Raw genomic sequence first — 20,296 nt, forward strand, 5'->3', positions numbered from 1 at the left:
AGTCTTGGGGATCCTGGCTGGCTGGGGCTGGGGAGCCTGTGATTCTTGATCTTGGGGTCATGAGTTTGAGCCCCACATTGGGCGTAGAGATTACTTAAATACATAAACTTTAAGATTCAAATAAGTATTATTTTCTCACACACGCATAGTTCCCTTTCCCTCTTTATATACCATCGCCTGTGCACATAGTACAAGGCCTCCCAAAGGCTGCTCCTTGTTTGGAAACTTTAGCCCGGCCTGTCTCCTTGCATGAGGTACAATGCAAAGTAGCGCCAGGTCTCGGTCTTCTCTGAGCCTGTTTTCAGCCAGAGCACTAATCACCATAGAAATGAAGTCCTCGGGCTCCCTGGGTGGCGCAGCGGTTTGGCGCCTGCCTTTGACCCAGGGCCTGATCCTGGAGACCCGGGATTGAATCCCACGTCGGGCTCCCGGTGCATGGAGCCTGCTTCTCCCTCTGTTTGTGTCTCTGCCTCCCTCTCTCTCTCTGATGTGACTATCATAAATAAATAAATTAAAAAGAAAAGAAAGAAAGAAATGAAGTCCTCTGGGCTTCTGCAAGCTCCCAGACAGCACCTGGTTGCTGTCATCTGCTTCCAGGCTGCACCAGTAGCTCCGTGCATATCATGAAAACACCAAAGAACCCGAGGATTTAGAGCCTCTCCTCAGTGTCATGAAGCCTATACGGTGCACTTCTTTCAGACAGTTTGGGCAATGTAAGCCTTTGATTTATTTGTATTCACGATTCCTCTTGGTGGTGGTGTTTTGTTTTGTTTTGTTTTTCTAGTGCACTTTTCTTTAAATATTTTTTTTAATTTTTGATTTTTAATTTAATTTTATTTTTTTTGTTTTTTTTGTTTTTTTTTTTTTGTTTTTTTGATGATTTTTAATTTTAAAGTCAACAACTTATTTTATTTTAAAATTAAAGATTTTTTTTTTTTTTTTTTTTTTTAAAGATTGAGCCACCCAGGCGCCCACACGCCAGCGTGTGCATCCGTAGGCCTGGTCCTGCGTAGCAAGGAAACCCCCGTGCACCAGGCTGCCGGGAGCCGCCGGGCCTCCCCGACGGGGCGCGCCCGCAGCCCCGCCCCGCCCCGCCCGCCCGGGCCTCCCCGCCCCGCCCCGCCCGCCCGCCCGGGCCTCCCCGCCCCGCCCGCCCCGCCCGCCCCGCGCCCTAGGCCACCAGCCCCGCGGAAGGATCCAGCCACGCGGCGCACCACACCAAGCGCGCACTCTGATTGGCTGGCCGACAGCTGGCCTCACATCAGCCCAGGAGGCCGCGCGCCCCCGAGGCGCCCTGAGCACCAACCAATCGCAAGACGCTCCGGCGCGTGGGCCGCGCCTCTCAGCCAATCCCAAGGGGGAGCTGGCAAAGGCGTGACCAATCGGAGCCGGGCAGGGGCGGGGTCACCCTTCGACCGTGAAGGCCGACTGCTGTCACCTTGACAACCCAGCCTGCTGGGGCGAGTCGGTCCGGTCGCACCAGCTGCTCCTCTGCCCGCCCTCCAGTAGTCACCCTTGGCCTCACTGACTCACGCCCTGGAGATCCGCTCCGGGGCGAAGCGTCCGGGACGTGTTCATGCTTTCCTGGCCGCGTTGTTGGGTGCGCGTTGGCGAGCGGGTCTGCCGGGCTCGGTGCACGAGGGGACCCGACCAAGTCCTCCCATCACTCACGTTCCCAAGACCGGCTTGTCCGCTTTAGATATTTGCATTCAACAAGGCGGTGCTTCGTTTTAATTACCGCCGGTTACTCTGATAGGTGCAGTGTTAGAATGAATTTTACTCAGTGCAATGCTTTGTGCATTTCAGAGAAAAACTCCAGGACTTTTAGAGGTTTTAATTCATTGCACACTTAACGTCAGAGGATGTATTTAAAGTTTTCAGATTGCTGGGGCGCCTGGATACTCAGTTGGTGAAGCATCTGCCTGCCTTGGGCTCAGGTCCACAACGGACTCCCTGCTCAGAGGGGAGCCTGCCTCCCCCTCTGCCTACTGTTCCCCCTGCTTGTGCACTCTCTCTGACAAATTTTAAAAATCTTAAAGAAAAAACAAAACAGGGCAGCCCCAGTGGCGCAGCGGTTTAGCGCCGCCTGCGGCCCAGGGCGTAATCCTGGAGACCGTGGATCGAGTCCCACATCAGGCTCTCTGCATGGAGCCTGCTTCTCCCTCTGCCTGTGTCTCTGCCTCTCTCTCTCTCTCTCTCTCTCTCTGTGTGTGTCTCTATGAAGACATAGACATTAAAAAAAAGAAAAAGCAAAACAAAACTGTATTTTTAAGTAATTATGTAACCCTGTAGGGCTCCCTATTCAGCAGGGAGTTTGCTTCTCTTGCTCCTCCTGCTTGTGCTATCTCTCACTCTCAAATAAATAAATAAAAATTTGAAAATTAATAAAGTTTTCCCTTTTTTTAAAGATTTTATTTACTTATTCATGAGAGACACAGAGGCAGAGACACAGGCAGAGGGAGAAGCAGGCCCTATGCAGGGAGCCCCATGTGGGACTCAATCCTGAGATCACACCCTGAGCCAAAGGCAGACGCTCAACTGCTGAGCCACCTGGGTGTCCCAAAAATAATAAAGTTTTCAAGTCGGGTGATGGGCATGATATACTTTTCAAAACTCCAGTGAAATCTGGGGAGATCATCACTTTTAGGATCTCTAAGTTCTGGAAGTCGAACTTGAAACCTTTGTGAAGGTGGGAGCCAGAGCCAAGTGAAATAAATATTAAAAATATCTGTGACTGAAAACACTAAAATAGGGACAACTGGGTGGCTCAGCAGTTGAGCATCTGCCTTTGGCTCAGGGTGTGATCCAGAGTCCTAGGATCGAGTCCCACATCAGGCTCCCTGCATGGAGCCTGCTTCTCCCTCTGCCTGTGTCTCTGCCTCTCTCTGTGTGTCTCTCATTAATAAATAAAAATCTGAAAAAACAAACAAACAAAAAACACTAAAATAGGATGGGGAAGGAATGAGACGCTCCAATCAGAAACCTCTAGAAATGAAAAGATAATTTAACCCAAGCATATAGCTTCGGACTCCAGTAGGACTTCATACTGCTACCTTCCCTTCATGGTTATGGTCACCATTCTATTGTTTTAGATGTTTTCTGAACATAGAGCTCTGGATAGAGTAACAGGCACAGTTCATATCTGAATTCTCTGCTCAAAAATCAGCTCTTTTACTTATTTTTTAGTTTTTGTAAGATTTTATTTTTATTTAAGATTTTATTTATTTATTCATGACAGACACACACAGAGAGAGAGAGGCAGAGACACAGGCAGTGGGAGAAGTGGGCTCCATGCAGGGGAGCCCAATGTGGGACTCAATCCTGGTCTCCAGGATCACACCTTGGGTTGAAGGCGGTGCTAAACCGCTGGGCCACTGGTGCTGCCCAGGTTTTATTTTTAAATAATCCTCACACCCAGTGTAGGGCTTGAATTTAACAACCCTGAAATCAAGTAACATGATCTACAGACTGAGTCAGCCAGGGGCTCCAAAAACCAACTCTTTCTAATGATGGTATTATTTTCTCACCAAGCCTATCAACAGGAACCTGCAATAATTGATCTTAGGCACTCTGAGAGGACACCTGGTGGCTCAGTAGTTGAGTGTGTCTACCTTTGGCTCCGGGCGTGATCCTGAGGTCCTGGGACCGAGTCTCACATCAGGTTCCTCGCAGGGATCCTACTTCTCCCTCTGCCTGTATAGCTGTCTCTCATGAATAAATAAAATCTTTAAGAAATAAAATAAAATAAAGCACTCTGAGAAAAACTTTGACATAGAAAAAAATATGTAAGAGAGGCCAGAATTTATTGTCATAATGCAGGCATTATCTTAGCACTGGTAATGAAAATATCCTGTCAGCATTGATGGGAGAGCTTTTCTGACTTTTATCCAGGCTTGAGACTGGTGTGATTGTGTCATCCTTTCTTTAGGCCCTCCCTCTCACTTGAGCTGACATTTGGTTGTGGATCATACATTCTTTTATGAGATAACCTCTTTGTAGCTGTTTTTTGGGTTTTTTTTGTTGTTGTTGTTTTTTGTTTTTGTTTTGTTTTTTTTTTTTTTTTTGCTAATTCTATTAGTATTCAATTTAATGGCCTATCATTTACATTTTCCCAATGGTATTTTTTTTTTTAAGATTTTATTTATTTATTCATGAGAGACACAGAGAGAAGCAGAGACACAGGCAGAAGAAGAAGGCTTCCTGTGGGGAGTCCAATGTGGGACTTGATCATGGGACTCTGGGATCATGCCCTGAGCCAAAGGGAGATGTTCAACCACTGAGCCACCCAGGTGCCCCCCTCCCAATAAGTATATTTTATGATTTAATCAACTTCCAGTTCACAGCAGCCTTCTAATATTGAAGTCAAGTGTGGATTTAAGAATGAAAAATTGTAATTCAGCAGTGATTGAAAGTAGTTGGCATTATGATTTTAGTGCCTGTAAGGATGGATTTCATCACTGGCTTAGGGTGAAGGGATGACACACTTTGCCACAGAACACACAGAATCTTACTGAAAGATAGCTCAAATCCCAGGCCTGAAGGAAATTGGCCCTCCTTAAAGAGTCATGAGATTAAATACTATCAGACATTCTTATTTCACTCTGATTAATAATGCTTACCCTCACTGTGTCACAACTAAAGTAGACAGAACAAAAAAAGTTGTTTAGAACACAAATGAAAACAAGCTTACCATTAGAATAATGGTGTAAATGCAATTTTTATTCAATCGCTGATAGATTGGTTTCAAGTTTTCTACACTAATGGAAAGATGGCATGAAATTAACAGCCTAGTTCCTAGAAAACTACAGACAAAACTGAACCCTTAATGTCGTATCGTGTTTATTGTATTATGTTGTACAATAATGTTATATTGTGGGGCACCTGGGTGGCTCAGTTGGTTAGGTGTCTGCCTTCAGCTCGGGTCATGACCCCTGCATCCTGGGATGGAGCCCAGCATTAGGCTCCCTGCTTGGTAGGGAGCCTGCTTCTCCCTCTCTCTCTTGTGCTCTCTCTCTCTCTCTCTCTGTCAAATAAAGAAATAAAATCTTTTAAAAAAATGTTATATCGTGTTATAAGTTATGCTGTGTCACATGTATAATCATGTCATATTGTGTTATATAATGTTATGTGTCTTATTATATAATAATGTTATTTAATAATGTTATGTTGTATCATTAGATAATGTTATATTGTGTTATACTGTATAATGTTACATTATATGTCCTGTTGTGTTATATAATCATGTTATATAGCATCATATTTGCACCAAGTACAACAATTTGCATGAAAGTCATAGCAACACATGTGGGCTTAGCATAAATAAGTCAATTTAGGAAGTGCAGCCGTATGAGCAGCCCGGTGGCTCAGCAGTTTAGTGCTGCCTTCAGCACAAGGTGTGATCCTGGAGACCTGGGATCGAGTCCCACATCAGGCTCCCTGCAGGGAGCCTGCTTTTCCCTCTGCCTGTGTCTCTGCCTCGTTGTCTCTGTCCCTCTCATGAATAAATAAATAAAATCTAAAAAAAAAAAAAAAAAAAAAAAAAAAGAAGAAGAAGTGCAGCTGTTGATCAATAAGCAAATGGTTAAATAACTTATGGCATATCCACAAAATGGGGTACTAGCCAAATAATGGGACAGCTGGCTGAGATATATGTACATAAATATAATGTTCCAGAAAAATGTAGATAATATGCTATAATTTGTGCTAAAGATGGTATAGATGGTATATACATATATGCTTGTAGTCCCTGGATATGACTCCTAGCTGGAGTCCTAAGAAACTGGTGATAGGGGTCCCCTTAGGGGCAGAAAGGTGGTGAGGAGACTAGGCAGGAGCAAGACTCCCTAGACATTCCTTTGTACCTCTGAAATGTGTACTATGTGATTGCTTGCCTCCACCAGTGAGCCTCAGACTATGGTTCAGGACTGCAATATACTGAGTGTTGTGTTTCCCCACCTCATTCATATGTAGAACCCTAACCCCTAGCCCCTAACCCCCAGTGTGATAGTATGAAGAGATGGGGTCTTTGAGAGGTGATAAAATCATGAGGATGGAGCCTCATGAGTGGGATTAGTGTCCTCATAAAGGAGACCCCAAAGAGCTCCCTCACCTCTTCTACCACGTGAGGACACAGGGAGGGGACAGTCATCTATGAACCAGGAAACAGGCCTCGGCAGGCACTGACTCTCAGGCCCCTTGACTGAGGACTTCCCAGCCAGAAATGGGTATCTGTTGTTGAAGTCACCCAGTTTGTGATACTTTTGTTATAGAAGCCCAAAGAGAGTCAGGTAAAGGACCTTTTTACACTCTAACTTACTGAGGATCCCAAAAGCTTTTATTTCTGTGGGTTATGTCTTTCAATTAGAATTAATAGTAATTAGAAGTAATTTTACCAAATTAAAAATAAAAAGTGAGGGATTCCCTGGGTGGCGCAGCGGTTTAGCGCCTGCCTTTGGCCCAGGGCGCGATCCTGGAGACCCGGGATCGAATCCCATGTCAGGCTCCCGGTGCATGGAGCCTGCTTCTCCCTCTGCCTATGTCTCTGCCTCTCTCTCTCTCTCTGTGTGACTATCATAAATAAATAAAAATTTAAAAATAAATAAATAAATAAAATAAAAAATGAGAAGCCAAAAAGTAAATATATTCATTTAAAAATAACAACGGTAGGCACGCCTGGGTGGTTTAGTTGAGCATCAGGTTCTTGGTGTCAGCTCAGGTCATGATGTTAGGGTCCTGAGATCGAGCCCCATGTCTCTGTGCTGGGCGTGGGGTCAGCTTGAAATTCTCTCCCTCCCTCTGCCCCTGCCCCTCCCCCACACTAAAAATTAAAATAACGATGATAAACCCATAGCACACTACCATAAACGATGTATTTGTATGAAAAATACCTATACTTTGGGGGGAAAAATCAGTGAGAAGAGTATCACTGTTCTCTTTGTCTGCTAATCTCCTTGTCTGTTCTCTCTTGTATAACTTAATCAAAGGCTGTTGGCTCCCTATCCCCGCGTAGCCATTCATCATTTGAGATATCATTTCTGGTAGCCTCTGGAAAACCCCATTGTACATTTGTGACAGAATGAGAGTGGAAAATGCAAATGACTAATTATTAATAGTATTTTATGTAACTAGAGGAACTCAGACCCTGCATACTTTGAGAACTGCAGGCCTATCCAAATGAAAGAATGAACTACTTCTAAGCCTCCAAGGGCTCCTCCATGAAAAAAAATTATATATATATATATATAGTATACAAACCCTCAATGGTATATGTGGGGGTAACAGTCAAATGATTTTACATGATTCACACAGGGTGTTCTAAGCAACACGAGAAAAGGATCTGAAAGCAAAGGGAGGCAATGTAACAGTCTTTTGAAGTCTGAGTTGATAAGAGCACACTTGGTGCCGGGTGTTGTCTGATTCCTTTTTTTTAAATTTTATTTTATTTTATGATAGTCACACAGAGAGAGAGAGAGAGAGAGGCAGAGACACAGGCAGAGACACAAGCAGGCTCCATGCACCGGGAGCCCGACGTGGGATTCGATCCCAGGACTCCAGGATCGCGCCCTGGGCCAAAGGCAGGCGCTAAACCACTGCGCCACCCAGGGATCCCCTGTTGTCTGATTCCTGAGGCAAGAACCATTTCACTTTACCTGAGACAAGATCTTAAATACTAGTAAAACAATGGCCTTGTTGAATAGAGCATTCATTTATAAAAAAAAAAAAAAAAAAAAAAAAAAGAGCATCCTGAGATCCCTGAAAATCAAACAGTAACCAGAAGGTATCAATCCAAGCTGGGGTTCTCCTGAACTTCTAATGAGCTGTGAATGTCCATTAATTGCCTACTTTCCCAGCACAGCTGGAGGCAGGAGAGTCACCAAAGGCTTGCATTTATTAGTCCTCAAACTGTCGGAGGAAAGATTGCTCTATCTGGTAGCAAGAGGGCGCTCTCTATGCCTTAGCCTGTGGTGGGAAACTGGATGTGGAATCACAGCTGCCGGGTTTCAGTCCTGGCTCCCTACACTCCCTTATTAGCTGTGCCACTTTGTGCAAGTCACTTTACATCTCTGGGCCCTGCATTCTAAGGCTTAATTTTTTTTAAAATATCAAAAAGCCATAAAACAAATACTATTTATCCTTGTTCCCAGCTGTCACCATTTGGAATAGAAAAGATGGTGGTTATTTAGGTTTTGTTTTGTTTTTAAGATTTCATTTTCTTTTTTTTAGGGAATCTCTACCCTCAGCATGGAACTCAAGAGTCACATGAGCCAGCCAGGCACCCCTTGAGTTTTTTGTCAGGATTTATTCTTTCATCAGTGTCACCAATTAATATCTCTGTTAATACAAGTTCAAAAAACAAAACAAAACATGAAAGCTACAGCTTTGGGGCGCCTGGGTGGTTCAGTTGAAGTGTCTGCCTTCAGCTCAGGTCATGCAGGGTGGTCCTAGCATCAAGTCCTGGGTCAGGCTCCCTGCTCAGTAGGAAGCCTGCTTCTCCCTCTCTTTCTGCCTGCTGCTCCCCCGTCTCAGGCTCTCTCTCTCTGTCAGATAAATAAAATAGTTTTATGAATGAATGAATGAATGAATGAATGAATAAATAAATAAATGTATGTGAGCTACAGCTTCTCCAGGCATAATAAATAAATAAATAAATAAATAAATAAATAAATAAATAAAAGTGAGCTACAGCTTCTCCAGGAGGGAGATCCTGGAGTACCTGTAGGGAAGTAGCTCGCAAGACTGGGCTCTCACCCAGGTTCCCCAGGACTAGCCATTTGACCTTGGGCAATGTTCCTCAACCTCTCTCAGCCTGAGTATTCTCCTTTTCATTACTAAGATAATCCCTTCTTAGCAGCATGGTTGTGTAACTCCAACAAGCTGGGGCAGGTAGGGCAGGGCTGACACACAGAAGGTTCGTAGTTGATAGAGACTGGCATCATTTGTGGAGGAACACAGTGACCACCCTTCTCTCATCCCCTCCTATGGCAACCTGTGATGCTCTTGGTCCTGAAAACTCATCTAAGGGAAAACTCTCTCTGCTCACGACTCTCTGGCACCAAACATATGGAGGTTTCCCTCGCATTAAGCCATTCTGATGCTAGCTACCCAGAATTAGTGTAGACCCCACGGGTGAAGAGCTGGGTCCCACAAAAACATCCCCTGCCTTCAGACATCAATCTCAAGTTTACGGCCCCTGAGGGTTACCCTCACTTCTGTCTGCCATGGTGCCAAATTAGAGGTTCCACTTTCCTCGGGTTCAGTGATTTGCTAGAATAGCTCACAGAACTCAGGGAAATACTTTATTTACTATTACTGGTTTAGCATGGCTTAATTAAAAACGGCCAGCTTTCAACTGAGACGATACCTTTCAGTAAATATATATATATATATATATATATATATATATATATATATATATATATTTTTTTTTTTTTTTGAGAAAAAGCTGACTATACCAAGTACCAGCAGGGATGTAGAGGAACTGGAATTCTCATCCACAGCTAGTAAAAAATGTGGGTACAAACACCTCAGAAAATGTTTAACATTTAGATTAAACATATGCCTATTCTACAATCCAGCCATTCCACCACTAAGTATTTATGTAAGACAAAGGAAAGAAAATCTTCATACAAAGATCTGTACATACATGTCTGTAGTACTTTTATTTGTAATAGCCCCAAACTGGAAACAACCCAAGCCCATCAGCAGGTGAATGGATACACAGATGGAAGCTTATTCACACAGTGGAATACTACCCAGCAATAAAAGGAAGTGAGCTACCAACACACATAACCTGGATGAATTTCAAAATAATTAGGCTGACTCCAACAAAACACTGTAGAAAAGCAAGCACATGCTGTTTGGTTCCCTTTATGTAAAATGCTAGAAAATGTAAGCGAATGTATAGGGACAGAGGAACAGATCAGAGGTTGCTTGCAAATGGGAGAGCAGGGAGGTTAAGAGGTGTGGACGCTGGGGACTTCGGAGGTGGTGGTCGTGCTTTCCTCTCTTGATGGTGGCCACGGGTATAGAAATATATCCAAGGTTATCAAACCTTATACTTGAAACATGCCTGGCTCATCGTATGTCAATTATACTTCAGTAAAGCTGCTTTAAAAAAAAATGAAACAAACAGCACAGGAGCCCAGACTGGGGACAAGTGCCACGGTACTGATGTAAAACCTCACCACCCCAGCTATTAAGTAAACCCTCTGCTGGCTAGAAGCTGATAGCGGCTTTTGGCAGAAGGGATCATGGAAGAGGAGATGGTAAATCGAGGCTGGGTTCGGGGCAGGGACATGCACCTGTGCCCGCCGTTGCTCTGTCGAATCACACTCCTCAGCCCAGTACAGCTTCACTCAGCATCACCTCCTTTCTTTTTTTCTTGGTCCCAGGATCTTCTCCCACCCTCCTTTTCCATCTACCTGGATCTTTTTTTTTTTTTAATGTGCTCTTGCAAAATGATTAATCACATGTATTTAATTCGCTCAAATGGATACTGTTTTCATATCTCACTCTGGTTCCTACTGTGTCACCCAGCACTGCTGCTGTGGCTACTAACTGCTGCACTCTCCTCCATGGTGTGGGGTCCCTACATTTAACCTGCTTTCTCCGGGCAGCCCAGGTGGCTCAGGGGTTTGGCGCCGCCTTCAGCCCAGGGCCTGATCTTGTAGACCTGGGATCAAGTCCCGCATCAGGCTCCCTGCATGGAGCCTGCTTCTCCCTCTGCCTGTGTCTCTGCGTCTCTCATGAATAAATAAAATCTTAAAAAATAATAATAATAACCTGCTTTCTCTCTCAGAGGGGGGCCGCCCAGGTGGCCTCCAAATGGCACACACTTTGAGGAGCAGTGCTTTTGGGTCACAAGTGTACTTCACTGGACTATTCTGTTCCATTTGCTCTTGATTATTTGCTAAGGGAATAATTTTTAGCATGCAGGAAAACCTGTTTGGGATGGGATGGAGAGGGGAACACCTGTTGCAAAACCCTGTTAGGGTTGCCCGAATTAGCAAATAAAAATACAGGATTCCTGGTTAAATTTGAGTTTCAGATAAACAATAAATACTTCTTTTTTAAAAGATTTTACTTATTTATTCATAGAGACACACAGGGAGAGAGAGAGGGGCAGAGGCACAGGCAGAGGGAGAAGCAGGCTCCATGCAGGGAGCCCGATGCGGGACTTGATCCAGGGTCCCCAGGATCAAACCCTGGGCTGCAGGTGGCGCTAAACCGCTGCGCCACCGGGGCTGCCCCACAATAAATACTTTTTAAGTATATCTCATGCAATGTTTGGGATATACTTAAAAAGGTATTTGCTGCTTTTCTGAAATTCAAATTTAACTGGGTGTCCTGTATTTTATCTGGCAACGCTCCCTCCAACTGAACACATTAAGGTTATTTGAGTCTTCTCAGATTGAGGAATAGAATCATAAAAATCACCATTACCTGTCAAAATTGGGGCAAACCCCACAAATGCTTGGTCAGAAGTAATGAAATATATTTAGGAAGTCCATACAACAAAATTACAATAAACATTTATTAAGCTGTAATTTTCACAATATTTTCATTCTGTTCTGAAATCGGTCTACAAATATCTCTACAGAACACTAAAGCCAGTGATTTAATAAATAGGAGGAATGTATGTATCATTTTGCAAATAAAATAAGCCTTATACATTTATGTTTATATTTGATATTCGTAGAATCAGCTTCCCAAGGCTTATGGAACTAAAGTGTGCACACACCACACAGACACACACACACACACGCACACCACCATATTCAAATCAAATGGATTTATATTAAGTGTGAAATCAAATGCTATAGAAAATTTATAAACAGATACACAAAATATGAACTGAATCATGAATACACTGTTGATAAGGGACACCATACCTCACAAATATGATTTCCAGTTAAGAGGGGAAATAATTGCTTCGCTGGATTTTAAGTGAGCGCTAATCACCGTCACCATCACAAGAGATCAATTTAATTACACAGTATCCAGAGATTTAACACACATGCGAATATTAAAGCTGACACTATAACAAAACCTTAAAATCTGCAAAAAGACATTAGAACATATGGTTAATAACACCATTAGCTGCCACCCAAAGGTTTTCAGTAGACAATGCAAACGACAATCAGCTTTTAATACCACAATGGAAAAACTGGTCCTGGTGTATCTCCTGCAAATCAGGGAATCATTGAGGAGCAAAGCACAGAATCAGTACGCTGAACAAAGTTTGTTTAACCCAGATACTGTACATCATATTAGTGGTTGTCCAATGCTAATTTTAAGGGTGCTATGTTAGAACCTGCAAAAAATATATAATTCTATTATTCACTATTCACAAGTGAGGAGTAAAAGTTCAATTACTTAAATGACCATAAGCAAAATTTTGCAGAATGGAGATATATATATATATATAATTTTTTTTTTTAAGTTGGGGAGAGGGGGATGACATCATAGGACCTTAGGAATTCCTTCTTACCTGAGCCAGCTGGATGGCCAGAGCTGGCTTTTGGGTTAAGTCAGACAATTCAAACCCCATCAGGGAGGAGTTACCAGGCATCAATCATCTAGAGCTTCTTAAGAAGTAGCAGGAAGCATAGAAATGAAGCAGTTCAGGATTGCTACTAGAGACAGGGTGTGTTAACTATGTTTTCGATTCTGCACTGGCTATGTGACCTGTCATTCCTAACCTCTCCATATGGCTGCTGAATCAGAGACAGCTTAGCAACCAAAGTGGTTCACAGCTTCCCCATGAGCCAGCCCTCAGGGGTGTGCAATGTCATATTATAATCCTCCCAACCACCGACTCCGACCTGCATGTTTGCACTTGGCACCCAGTGGGGAATGTTTGAACCTGGTCACCTCCCACCATCCCAAAGTTATTAAGCACAGACCCCCTCTCCGCTTCCTGACCCTGCATGTGACAGGCTTTGGGGGACCCTGTGTGGCATGCTATGCCCATTGGCTTTAGGGAACTGTGTTAAAAACCTTCTTTCAATGCTATTACCCTTCCTGGGCCATCACCCAGTTACCTTCATAAGGACCCTGGCACAATTCACCAGACCAGCTTTCGGGAAATTCTATTGCCGCATTTTGTTACCAGAAGTGAAATGGAGTATCACTGAAACAATGATGCCCAAAACCCCCAGAAGGCAGATGATGCCGATCCTGATTGGTATGGGAAGTGTATTTATGGAAGGCTGATGTGCCACTGGAGCACCTCTGCTAGCATGTCAGAGAAGAGGTCATTCTCAACAGACTCCAGAGGATCCACACAAATCCAGGAGTTAGAGATAGTTGGTCCTTTCTCTTTTCTGTTTTTGGTGTTTGTTGTGACACAGAGGCACCGGGAAATAAACACTGATCAACCTTAAGATATCTAGAGAATGGAGTGGTAATTATAACCCATTCACAGTAGTCCTTGTCAGGATTTTTTTACATTACATTGAATGAAGTGTTGCACTAGTATATTCTATAGCCTGGGAGACATAAAAAGAAGGATTTCTCTTCCAGGTATGAGATATGATACAAAAATACATTTTTTCCATGTACAAAAGAGAGGAAAAAGATGGGGAGCCCGGGGAGATGCCAAGTACCCCAACAAGCTTCTGTAGAAGGGAGAAAGAAAAAAAATCCCAAACTATTTGGGGTTAAGAATATGCCCAAACAAAAATCAGACTTATGCGTTAAAGAGCTAGAGTTATTCAGATCTAACATCCACGATTCCTACCGGAATGTCAAAGAATGCTCTGCCCTGAAGTGCTATTCCTATTTAACAGAAGGTTCCTTCATTGAAAATAAAGCCGTCTTCCACGTGAGCGTATCGGCCTGTAAGACTGGCCTCAGAGCCCACACTGCGATGTCTAGCTGCTGCCTGAGGTCTCAACGCACCAGTACCGAGGGGCACGTGCCTCCCTGGATTTCCTGGAAGCCCAAAAGGTTTTCCTGTCTAGATCTCAACACAGCACGGTGCCCTTCAGGCCTCGCATGGGAAGGTGGCAGGGAGAACGGAGTGGGGATTCTATCCAGACCAGTGATGGTTTAGGGACTTGAAAGCTTTGTGCACAGAATGCCAATACTCCCCTGGCCAGCATTAGCAAAGCGATGCCCAACACACAAGAGCCAAATGCACAAAAGGAAGGAGGGCAAGGATGGCCTCCCTGGAGTTAATTTTTATACCCTGTGCTAAAATAGATTTCTCTGGAAGTATCTAAATGGCCAAACTGGAACGGCTTCAATCCAGAAACCACGGGTTCTGATGCCCCCGGATGAAGATCTGCCCGAGCTAACCCCAGACAACAGGTATGCGTTTCAGGAAGTGAACTGAATGTGGCAGAGTTTGGGTTCCGTTATGTGCACCCTAAAAATAGAAGTTTCATAAGCATCCTTAAAAAACATCTGCTCCTGTTTTCCAGATATTTGCAACCGAAAATAAAACTTCACAGAAATGCCGTACAAGAGCTGGCGGAGAGCTGGGTTGTCTCCAGAATGGTACGTGGACCGTGGGGTCTTGGTTCCGGCCAATCTGAGGGGGGTCTCTGCAAACCTGCGTACAGGGGCTCCGTGACTGAACTCCCCCCTCACCCCCCGGGGCAGGGCTGGGCAGGGAAGGGTCCTGGAGGCAGTCAAACCCCCTGCGGCCTTGGAAGCTGCGATCTGCCAAAGCCCGAGCGAGTTCCCAGTGCTAACTGACAGGCCTGGGGGTGGGGGGCGAGGCCAGGGCGTCTCCCTCCACCCCTGAGCCAGCTGGCAAGGTGCCCCTGCGGAGGCCCCCCCACGGCTGTCTGCCCAGTGAAGTCCCCCTCTGCCCCTGGGCACCACCTAAAATGAAGGCAGACTTCACACGGAAAGCACCTAACACGTGTATCGTAAAAATTTCAGGAAAGATAATTCGGATCTTCTCCAAGGTGTGTGTCTTGCTGCTTGTTGTTCCTGAGAATGCCTTATAAGCAGCAATAGACTTGGAAATGTTATTAGCTGCTACAGTTTGTTTTCCTTCCATGGTCCTGAGACAACCCAAACCACAATGAAACAAACCAAAACCCTTGAGAGCAGACCTGTCCTCTGCAGGTCTAGCCGGGCAGTGACTGTGGGATGTCACCCAGACTCCTGACCAAGGGAGTGGTGGTGCTCACCCACATGGCTCTCAGCATTAGACCCCAAAGACGTGTCTTGCCTGGTCCTTGAGTTTTCCTTTACAAAATGTGGAGGTTAAAATCCATCAAGGTTCAGAAGGGGGAAAAAAAAGTCCTGAATAATCTCAGGTTTTCTAGAAATAATAATCTCTTCTTTTAGAAATATGGTTGACGGGGGCGGTGGGCGGGTTGGCTGGGGTCAACAAGACCCAAAAGATGTTTAGTTTCGTCCTGGACCCCAACTGCCCACACCCGGAAACGAAAACATCCATCAGCTAAGTCACCATTAATCAAAAATAACAAAGAACGAAGCTCATGGTTTTGGAACATGAGAATAACGCATATAGACCTCACCCGCCAATCCCTATGCTGTGAACACACAAACGCTAGCATTGGAACTTTGGGTATAAAGTGTCCAATTAGCACATTCTCCCCCTAGGTGTAAAGTTTTATTAAACTTGACTCGACCTGCCTTTATTAAAAAACCTTACAAAAGATGTATTTCAGTGCTTGAAAAAATTAACTTTAGGCTCTATGCACAGATAAACTCTGACTGTACAGCAAATATGGTTATATCCTTTGTTTAAAAAATATTTTTTTTTCCACCACTAATGACACTTTGTGGGTAGTTAGTTCTACACAAACGATCCTGTCATTCCTCTGGGAACGTGTCCTAAGGGTTGACTTGTGGCCGGAAAGACCCTCACGGAGCGCCACTGTCCTGCTCGGGAATGTTTATTGAGATTGTTTGGGGTTTGGTGTTCTTTTCTTCCGTCTTCTCTTCTGTCTTCTGAGAGAGGGCGCTGGTGTGAGGGGACCCGGCCGGCTGGCTGATTGTCACTTGCCGTTGGCGCGGTCGAGACTCTCCAGCACTTTGTTGAGGCGGATGTTGAGCAGTCTGACCTGACTCTCCAGATGCTCCAGCTTCTCCTCCACGCTGGGGCCACTGGGGCTGCTGCGCCAGTAGAAGCCCATGGGCCCGGTCATGAAGTAGATGGCCACCACGAAGCACAGGGGCAGGACTGCATTCTCCGGTTCCCCCTCATATTTGTGCAGGACATACACGCAGGACATGGAGAACAGGATGACCCGGGCGACCCAGAAGAAGCGGCCAAATACCACGTGCAGGAGGCTGAAGGTGAAGCCCAGCGTCAGGGACAAGAACCAGTAGGCCAGGAGGACGATGCCGACCAGCAGGAGGGCACGGGCCGGGCTGTTGGCCACTGAGGCTGGGCTAAAATACTGCGATAGGCTCGACACTGCAGAACAGAAAAGGAGGACAGTGGCTGGTCATGGGGATGCCAGGGATTTCTCTCCACGTGGGGCCTGGCAGCTCGGCTCTTTGCTGGTCTTTGCAGTAAGGAACCAGAAACAGCTGCCTCGTGACCCCTCACACTAAGCCCTGGGAGAAGACTACCTGCCAGATCCTGAATTTAAAACACCTTTCCTGGCAGGGCAGAGCTTACAGACTGTCCTTCGATTTCCTTCCTTCCCGTCTTCTGGAGTCACAAAGGCCCAATTTTAGCCCGGGTACGTGGCTGCCTGGGATGAAGGCATCTCTAGCCTCCCTGGTAGCTACAAAACTAAGCTTTGGTCAAGGAGGTGTTCTCTGGTGGCCTCAAGGGGTTTTCCCTAAAAGTAGCAAGAATGTGCCCTTTACCTCCTCTTCTTCTGCCTGCTGGGATGTGGAAGCGATGGCGGGAGTGGGACCAGCTGTCTTGGGCCATAAGGAAAGGGAAGTCACCTATTGGGAAGCAATAAGATGGCAGGTGCCTCGGTCCTAAGGACAACGTGCTGCAAAGCCACCTACCAGCCTAACCACCTACCTGTGAACTTTCACAAAGAAATACGCTTCCATCTTGTTTAAGCTGCTGATAATTTGGATCTCTTACTCACAAACCTAATCATACATGAAGTTCCATCTTAAGCATGCAGTGAAATGAATGAGTTGCATCTTCTGTGTGCCCGACTTAAGAAAATTTTCAAACAGAAAAGTTAAAAGGATAGTAAAATAAAACTCAAAAAAAAAAAAAAAAGTAAAATAAAACTCCTATTGCAACCACCTAGGTTTAACAGTTGTTGACATTTTACTATATTTTATCATATACTTTTTTTTAACTGAGCCATTTGAAAGATGCAAAAGATCATACTTCAGCATACATATTTTTCCAGTTTTACTGAGCTATAACTGACATAAAGCACTGTATAAGCTCAAGGTATAGAGCACAACTTATTAGATATATTGTGAAATTATCACCATAAATTATTACAATAAATTTAATTAACATCCATCACTTCATATAGATACAAAAAAAAAGAAAGAAAAAAGTTTTCTTGCCCCAAGAACTCTTAGGATCTACTACTCTCTTAATAACTTTCAAATATACCACATCACATACTGTATTACATCCCTGGTACTTATTTATCTTACAACTAAGAATTTTTACCTTGTGACCACCTCATTCCAATTCCCCCACCCACTACCTCCTACCTCTGACCACAAATCTGATCTCTTTTTTATGAGTTGTTGTTTTTTTAAGATTCCACATATAAGTGAATCATTTGGTATTTGTCTTTATCTGACTTCTTTCATTTTTTTTTAAAGATTTTATTTATTTATTCATGAGAGACACACACACATAGAGAGAGAGGTAGAGACACAGGCAGAGGGAGAAGCAAGCTCCATGTAGGGAGCCCAACATGGGACTCGATTCCGGATCTCCAGGATCACGCCCTGGGCTGAAGGTGGCACCAAAGAGCTGAGCCACCCAGGCTGCCCCTGTCTTATTTCACTGAGCATAATGCCCTCAAGTTCCATCCGTGTCGCAAATGGCAGGATTTCCTTTTCTTTTATGGCTGAATAATATTCCATTGTATATATGTATTACTTCTTTACCCATTCATCTATTGGTGGACACTTAGGTTGTTTCCATGTCTTGGTCACTGTAGATGACCCTACAATGAACATGGGGGTGCAATTGTCTCTGTGTTTTCATTTCCTTTGGGTATATTCCCAGATGAGGGATTACCAGATCATTTAGCTGTTCTATTTTTAATTTTTTTAGGAACCTCCATACTGTTTTGCATAGTGGCTGCACCAATTTACAATCCTACCAACAGCACACAAGGAAGGGTTCCCTTTTGTCCACATCCTGGCCAGCATTTGTAATCTCTTGTCTTTGTGTTAATAGTCATTCCAATAGCTGTAAGATAATATCTCATGTGCTTTTGATTTGCATTTCCCTGATTAGTGATGTGGAGCATCTTTTTATATAACTGTTGGCCATTTGTGTATCTTCTTTGGGAAAACATCTGTTTGGGTCCTTGGCTCGTATTTTAATCAGACTGAGTTTCTTGTTATTTTTTAAAATTTTTTATTTAATTTTTAATTTTTTTCTATTTTTTTTAAGATTTTGTTTTGTTTATTATTTATGAGAGACACAGGGAGAGAGACAGGCAGAGACACAGGCAGAGGGAGAAACAGGCTCCATGCAGGAAGCCCGACGCTGGACTCGATCCGGGTCCCCAGGATCAGGCCCTGGGCTGAAGGTGGCGCTAAACCGCTGAGCCACTTGGGCTGCCTGAGTTTCTTGCTATGGAGTTGTAGGAGTTTTTCACATATTTTGGATATTAACCTCTTAACGAATATATGGTTTGCAAATATTTTTTCCCATTCCATGAATACTTTTCATTTTGTTGATTGTTTCTTCTGCTATGTAGATGTTTCTCGGTTTGATATGGTCTCACTTGTATACTTTTGCTTTTGGTGTCAAATCCAAAAACATCGCCACGATGATGTCAAAGAGCTTACTTCCTGTTTTCTTCTAGGAGTTTTACGATTTCTGGTCTTATATTTTGGTCTTTAATACATTTTGAGTTAATTTTTGTGAGGGGTGTAGCATAACGATCTAATTTCATTCTTTCACACGTGAATATCCAGTTTTTCGGCACCATCTATTGAAGACATTGTCTTTTTTCTACTGAGTATTCTTGGCTCCCTTGTCAAATGCTAGTTGGCTGTATATTTCTGTGCTCTCAATTCTCTTCCATTGGTCTCTGTGTCGTTTTTTTTTTTTTTTTAATTTTTATTTATTTATCACAGTCACACAGAGAGAGGGAGAGGCAGAGAGAGACACAGGCAGAGGGAGAAGCAGGCTCCATGCACCAGGAGCCCGACGTGGGATTCGATCCCAGATCTCCAGGATCGCGCCCTGGGCCAAAGGCAGGCGCTAAACCGCTGCGCCACCCAGGGATCCCTCTGTGTCGGTTTTTATGCCAGCAGTATACTGCTTTGATTATTATAGCTTTATTTTTTATTTATTTTTTAAAGATTTTATTTATTCATTCATGAGAGACAGACAGAGAGAGAGAGAGAGGGAGAGAGAGGCAGAGAAACAGGCAGAGGGAGAAGCAGGCTCCATGCAGGGAGCCCGACGTGGGACTCGATCCCAGGTCTCCAGGATCACAACCTGGGCGGAAGGTGGTGCTAAACCGCTGCCCCTGATTAATTTTTTTTTTTTTTTTTTTTGCCCCTGATTATTATAGCTTTTTATACAACTTGGAATCTGGTCTACTTAGTTCTTCCTTATTCAGGATTTTTTGTGAATCTTAGGATCTTTTTTCTACATCTGCAAAAACAAAAAAGCCATTGGAATCTTGATAGGAACTCCACTGAATGTGTAAATGACTTTGGGTAAATAATGGACATTTTACCAATATTAATTCTTTCAATCCACGAACATGGGATAATTTTCCATTTATTTGTGTTATCTTCATCGATGTCTTGCAATTTTCAGAGTGGAGATCTCTCACTTCCTCGGTTAAGTTATTCCTAGGTATTTTATTGTTTTCGATGCTACTGTAAATGGGATAATTTAATTTCTTTTTTTAGATCATTCATTGTTAGTGTATAAAAGTACTGCTGATTTTTGTAGGTGAATTTTGCACCCCACGACTTTACTGAATTCATTGATCAGCTCTAACAGATTCTTGGTATAGTCTTTAGGATTTTCTATAGATAAAATCATGCCGTCTATAAATAGAGACAATGTTACTTCTTCCTATCCAATTCTGATGACTTTTGTGTTTAAGAATTAATGTTCTCCTCAAAACCACGATACCATGATCATAACTAAGAATACTGAATTCCC

The 20,296-nt window shown here is 43.8% G+C and overlaps 1 protein-coding gene across 1 annotated transcript in view; it reads right to left on the minus strand.

Moving 5' to 3' along the window:
* Nucleotides 1-11,519: 11,519 nt before the first annotated feature.
* BRI3BP (BRI3 binding protein) overlaps nucleotides 11,520-20,296 on the minus strand; it is a 29,501-nt gene continuing 20,724 nt past the window's right edge. The window contains exon 3 of the mRNA XM_072722670.1: nucleotides 11,520-16,405. Within this exon, the coding sequence (XP_072578771.1) occupies nucleotides 15,984-16,405 (422 nt within the window). The 3' untranslated portion in view covers nucleotides 11,520-15,983. The remainder of the gene's footprint in view (nucleotides 16,406-20,296) is intronic.

This window comes from Vulpes vulpes, chromosome 10 (genome assembly GCF_048418805.1).
Source record: "Vulpes vulpes isolate BD-2025 chromosome 10, VulVul3, whole genome shotgun sequence".
In the NCBI taxonomy this organism is placed as follows: Eukaryota; Metazoa; Chordata; class Mammalia; order Carnivora; family Canidae; genus Vulpes; species Vulpes vulpes.